This window comes from Asparagus officinalis, chromosome 1 (assembly GCF_001876935.1).
Source record: "Asparagus officinalis chromosome 1, Aspof.V1, whole genome shotgun sequence".
Classification (NCBI taxonomy): Eukaryota; Viridiplantae; Streptophyta; class Magnoliopsida; order Asparagales; family Asparagaceae; genus Asparagus; species Asparagus officinalis.
This window is the reverse complement of record NC_033794.1, coordinates 70,896,725-70,903,049: the sequence shown is the minus strand read 5'-3', so window position 1 is coordinate 70,903,049 and position 6,325 is coordinate 70,896,725. Positions and strand designations below refer to the sequence as shown.

At 38.3% G+C, this 6,325-nt stretch overlaps 1 protein-coding gene across 1 annotated transcript; it reads left to right on the top strand.

Annotated features, from left to right (window-relative positions):
* On the top strand, positions 1,629-3,688 carry LOC109825909. The gene is made up of 5 exons (XM_020392823.1): positions 1,629-2,255; positions 2,333-2,420; positions 2,494-2,571; positions 3,022-3,326; positions 3,414-3,688. The coding sequence occupies exons 1-5, from the start codon at positions 1,636-1,638 to the stop codon at positions 3,592-3,594; spliced, it is 1,272 nt and encodes a 423-aa protein (XP_020248412.1). The 5' UTR covers positions 1,629-1,635; the 3' UTR covers positions 3,595-3,688.

Sequence of the window (6,325 nt, the reverse complement as noted above, 5' to 3'; positions counted from 1 at the left end):
CTGTAGCGTGTTAGTTCTAATCTGCACAGTGTTAGTTCTATTCTGTAGAGTGTTAGTTCTAATCTGCACAGTGTTAGTTCTATTCTGTAGAGTGTTAGTTCTAATCTGCACAGTGTTAGTTCTATTCTGTAGAGTGTTAGTTCTAATCTGCACAGTGTTAGTTCTATTCTGTAGAGTGTTAGTTCTAATCTGCACAGTGTTAGTTCTATTCTGTAGAGTGTTAGTTCTAATCTGCACAGTGTTAGTTCTATTCTGTAGAGTGTTAGTTCTAATCTGCACAGTGTTAGTTCTATTCTGTAGAGTGTTAGTTCTAATCTGCACAGTGTTAGTTCTATTCTGTAGAGTGTTAGTTCTATCTGCACCCATTTAAGTTCTATCATAGGTCATGTTAGTTCTATCATAATTCATGTCGTACCACGTACTAATTTACACCATGTTAGTTCTAGATGCAGCCATATTTTATTCTCTTTAGTCTAGTCTAGTATTAAATGTTAATGGTAAATATATTATTTGGTACAGCTTTGGTACTACGAGATGACAGGCATAAAAAAATATGCCCTCTTAGACACCTCCAGACCTCCAATGACAAATTGGGCATTAGGGGAGGAGAGAATCGCATCTATGAGGATGCCGACAATTATTTCAAAGGCTAAGTCAGCGTCAATAACATTTGTCCATAGGCCTATTGCGGAGGTCGCTTCTCCTGGTCATGTTCATCCACTTCCCGCTGAACAAAGGGATGAAGTTCTTCAGCAAAAGCGTCAGGCAAAGAGGAAGACTTTGCAGGAAGAAACTACTAAGAACTTCTCAATAGGTTACGTAAGTATCCTGTTATGTTAAGTCGTACTCATTTCACACTAACTGCAAAGAATATCCTAATTATGTTTAATCCTACTTAAAATTATAATCTTGTATCAATAACAGATCATGGCAAAGCATATTGACGTTGCTTTTGACGATGAAGAGGAGATCAATGTTCTTCCCATTGAGCAGCAACTCACATTTTGGAGAAATTCTGCTAAATTTCTCAAGCGACTTCTTGATGCTACAAAGCAGACCAAGAGCAAATATTGTAAAGAATTCATGATTGAGATCAACAGGCTTAACAGGATAATTGAAAAATGTGGAAGACATGATGAGGTTATAGACCCAGTGCTGCTTAAGTCAAATATCAAACAGAAAATTGCAAATGAAATTAGGAAGAAGCGACAGGGAGCTCAAGAGGAACAGAAGTCCAAAACAAGCAGTGTATATAAGGAAGAGCCCACCAGTCAAGAACATGTACATAAGATTGTTGAAGAGGATGTAAAGCATCTTGCTGACGATGAGGCAATAGAAGAGGAGCCAGTTACTTCTCCAGGGGAGGGGGTATATAGTAAGGTTGACCAGACTGTAGATACTAAGGTTGATGATAGTGTAAATAAGGAAGAGGAGCATATGCAACATATTGTAGATATGGAAGAGGAGCATATGGAACATATTGTAGATATGGAAGAGGAGCATATGGAACATATTGTAGATATGGAAGAGGAGCATATGGAACATATTGTAGATATGGAAGAGGAGCATATGGAACATATTGTAGATATGGAAGAGGAGCATATGGAACATATTGTAGATATGGAAGAGGAGCATATGGTAGATAAGGAAGAGGAGCATATGGAAAATGAAAATTTTATTGTAGATAACAAAGGTTTTGATGAGGATACTGTTGATGGTGTAGATAAGGAGGAAGATATTGTAGATAAAGGCAAGGAGAATGTAGATAAGTTGGAAGCACAGGAGGAAGAGGATCTTGTGAATATTGAACATAATGTGGACAAACTTGTAGATGTTCTAACGAGCAATGTGAAAGCAAAGCGTAGACCAAAGGCAAAAAGGGTAAGCAAGAGATCTAAATTCAAGAGGACACCATATACTGAAGGCAAAAGAAAGAAAAAGGAAAAAATTAGTATAGATATACTTGAAAGTCCTGAACCAAAAGTAAAACTAGCTGAAAAAGTTACTCATTTTTATCCCGGTATTCAAATCCCCACTTTTGATGCGTTGAGTTTCAAGCCAATGACAGATGAAGAGGAAGCTCTATTGGGAGAGCTGAATAATGAGCTTCCAGACCCTACATTGTTTAACTTACGCATAATAGATAGCACAGGTGCTTTTGTACATAATTTAAAGATACCATCTCCCGTAGCAGAAAGACTCGACAAAGCTGAAATTGATAGCCTAACCAAATTTTGTTCTCAGAAGATTCACAAGTAAGTTTCAGTTGACTATTTATATGCTAATTCTCCACATATTAGTTCTAATTCATGTTAGTTCTAATTTATACCAGGAGATATAATGTTATAGTAACAACCAACAGCACTATTAACAGGGAAGAGTTGTTATATGTGCTTCGTGGTGGCCGCCTTGACGACAAGGTTAACATATACTTCCTTAATAATTCAAATTATATTGTTTAAATTGAATTTTAATGTTTCATAACAATTACAGGTGGAAGAAGCAGTTTTGGACACGATTAGCCAGGAGGCATACGGCAAAGGATATGGAGTGGTATCGGTGTTCTTTCTTGTAAGAACATGCTATTCCTAATTTCACCACGTTAGTTTTGATTGAAATTCATGTTAGATCTTGTGTAATCCATGCTAGTTATACCATGAGTCACGTTAGTTCTAGTTAGCATCAAATTAGACCTACCATAAGTCATGTTAGTTCCGTTCTTTAGAGTGTTAGTTCTATTCTGTAGAGTGTTAGTTCTAATCTGCACAGTGTTAGTTCTATTCTGTAGAGTGTTAGTTCTGTTCTGCACAGTGTTAGTTCTAATCTGCACAGTGTTAGTTCTAGTCTGTACAGTGTTAGTTCTATTCTGTAGAACGTTAGTTCTATTATGTAGCGTGTTAGTTCTATTCTGCACAGTGTTAGTTCTATTCTGTAGCGTGTTAGTTCTAATTAATACGGTGTTAGTTAGCCTTCGCAGCTCATGTTTGTTTTAATTTCAACTCAAACATGATGTGTTTGCAGCACTCACTCTATGGCTTGGAGGTGAACAATTACGAGCATTATCTGAACTTCATTGACAAATATACCGCATACCGCATAGAGCATCTCTTGATCCCTTTGGTCAGGGACGACCATTGGCATCTTGTAGAAGTTGACCTTAAAGATAAAGTCGTCAAGCATTACAGCTCCGCTGGGCACGAAGCTTGGATGGAGCCTGTTAATAAAATCATAAAATTCTTTGATGCCCATCATGCTGATTTTATTGAAGACAATGTGCGCCAAATATTTAGATATCAAGCCATCAAATGCGAGCAACAAAGAGGACGGTTAGTTCCGATGTCTATATTGTTCAAATTTGTGTTATAGTATTCGAACGGACCGAAAATGTCTAATGAACTCACTCTATGTTGCAGCTTTGACTGTGGTGTGTTCGTCTACCTCTTTGTAAAATCCATAATTGAAGGACGATCAACATTGCTGGTTAATCCTCCGAACGATATCCCTGAAGCTATGCGAGCAAGACTTGCCGCACAATTATTACTGGCTGGTTTTGAACAAAGACATAAAGAAGAAACAGTGTACAGTGATGAATGATATGTTCATACAAATACAATAATGTATGTATATTTAAGTAATTGAAAATGATTGTTATCAGATGTATTGTTCTATCTGTACCATGTTCGTTCTAGTGATGCTCGTTAGTTCTAACTCATTCAACGTTAGTTCTATTCTGTACCATGCTCGTTAGTTCTATCTCAGAGCCAGTTCTAATTTTTTAATTATTTAAGTTATCTTCAGACCTCCAGCTGCTCACTTCTTTCGAAGCGACGGTTCCATCACACAAACATGTCACATCATATATTCGCGTGTTCCCAAGTCAGTTAAATAAATTAATTAACTTAAATACCTAATACGAACTTCCATCGATAGGTACGGTCACCACCTTTCTTCTACTGGCCCCAGCGTAGGCGCCTCTGCAAACCCCTCCCCCTGCTAAAAACCTCAACCCAGCGTCATCTATTTTCATCGTATACCCTCACAAATGGCTGGGGATCCTTCTTGTGTACACTGCCATGGGACAGGACACAACACTCGAGATTGTCATCATGGAATTACCGCAAGTGCCCCTCCGAGGATGCTTACCGTCCCGGCCAACACCTCCAGCACCATACGGCATCTTTCTGCTTTCGCCATCTTCAATCTTGATAGAGGCCGTCCATCGGTGCAGGAGCTCCGAGAAATGCTGGCCTACCGCTTCAATCTTAGGTCATGGCCCCATCAAATCAAGGAGGCGGCAGGGAACAGCTTCATGGTACAGTTTCCATCCGATGAAGTTCTTGCCCAAGCTATTGAACTCGGTTTGATAGATATGGGCACATTTAAGGGCAGATTTCGCCGTTGGAAAGAGGATCTGAGGCTAACAACGTTGCCTCAACCCTTTCTAGTATGGATTCGCCTATTCAATCTCCCATACCACCTCTGGAATTTTGAATTTCTTCAATCTCTGCTCATTGGTATCGGTGAATGTGTCATGTGCTCCAGGGACGTCATAACACATTCTAACTTCAAAGACTGTAGAGTTCTACTCAAGGTTAGGGATTTATCTGAAATCCCTAAGAGGCTTGGGTTCCGTTACATCTCGCCGGTGGACGGTAACGCCAGGGAAGGATACGCCATCACGCAGGTCCAAAGCGGGGGGGATTTGGAGAGGGCTCAAGGATCCACACGACTCAACTTAGGGCCCCAGCGTGCGCAGCCCTTTAGGGCCGAACCCGAGTTAATTGAGGTTAGTTGGGGTGGCGTCCACATGACGGTCGAGAGAGACCAATGGCAGCTGTTTCTCCGTAACCAAGGGGTCGGGGGTGCCAATTCTCCAAGGGCTCTCCCTACCGGCAATGTTCCTCTCCCTTTAAACCCCGTCGTCTCCCACAGTGGCTCAGCGGGATCCAGTTCTCCTTCCTCAAAGCGCAGTAAGCCAGGACCTTCGAAAAGGAAGGCGAGTGACAGCGAAAAGGGTTTATTAGACCCAAACCCATCCAGCGAGGGCAGCAACAAATGAAGACCTGGAATCATTGCGTGTTTTTTCTTGTTAAATTTTGCTTATCCACCAAACAGTTTGTTACAAATGTTGTGTTACTTCCAATCTGCACCCTTTTAGTTATATATTATAACATGTTAGATCTATTCTGTAGAGTGTTAGTTCTAATCTGCACAATGTTAGTTCTATTCTGTAGAGTGTTAGTTCTAATCTGCACAGTGTTAGTTCTGTTCTGTAGAGTGTTAGTTCTAATCTGCACAGTATTAGTTCTGTTCTGTAGAGTGTTAGTTCTAATCTGCACAGTGTTAGTTCTAATCTGTAGAGTGTTAGTTCTATTCTGCACAGTGTTAGTTCTAATCTGTAGCTTGTGATGGCTTGTTAGTTCTATTTTATTACACGTTATATCTAATTTATACCACGTTATATATCTAATTTATGTTAGTTCTATTTTATGCCAAGTTATAAACCTAATTTATACCACGTTATATCTCATTTTATACCAAGTTATTTCTAATTTATACCAAGTTAGTTCTATTTTATACCACGTTATAAACCTAATTTATACCACGTTAGATCTAATTTATACCAAGTTAGATCTATTTTTTACTACGTTATAAACCTAATTTATACCACGTTAGATCTAATTTATACCACGTTATATCTAATTTGTGTTAGTTCTATTTTATATCACGTTATAAACCTAATTTATACCACGTTATATCTAATTTATACCACGTTAGCTCTAATTTATACCAAGATAGTTCTATTTTTTACAACGTTATAAACCTAATTTATACCAAGTTAGTTCTATTTTATACAATGTTAGATCTAATTTATACAAAGTTAGTTCTATTTTATACCAAGTTTGTTCTCATTTTATACCAAGTTAGTTCTAATTTATACCAAGTTATTTCTGTTCTGTAGAGTGTTAGTTCTAATCTGCACAGTGTTAGTTCTATTCTGTAGAGTGTTAGTTCTAATCTGCACAGTGTTAGTTCTATTCTGTAGAGTGTTAGTTCTAATCTGCATAGTGTTAGTTCTATTATGTAGAGTGTTAGTTCTAATCTGCACAGTGTTAGTTCTAATCTGTAGAGTGTTAGTTCTAAGCTGCACAGTGTTAGTTCTGTTCTGTAGAGTGTTAGTTCTAATCTGCATAGTGTTAGTTCTAATCTGTAGAGTGTTAGTTCTAATCTGTAGAGTGTTAGTTCTATTCTGTTACGTGTGATGGCTTGTTAGCTCTATTTTATTACACGTTATATCTAATTTATACCACGTTATATCTAATTT

Bases quoted from the DNA above. Each gene is read 5' to 3' on its own strand.
- LOC109825909 (XM_020392823.1), top strand. From the start codon at position 1,636: ATGGTAGATAAGGAAGAGGAGCATATGGAAAATGAAAATTTTATTGTA. The intron at 2,256-2,332 runs GTAAGTTTCAGT...AATTTATACCAG, and splicing joins TGTTCTCAGAAGATTCACAA to GAGATATAATGTTATAGTAA. The intron at 3,327-3,413 runs GTTAGTTCCGAT...TCTATGTTGCAG, and splicing joins TGCGAGCAACAAAGAGGACG to CTTTGACTGTGGTGTGTTCG.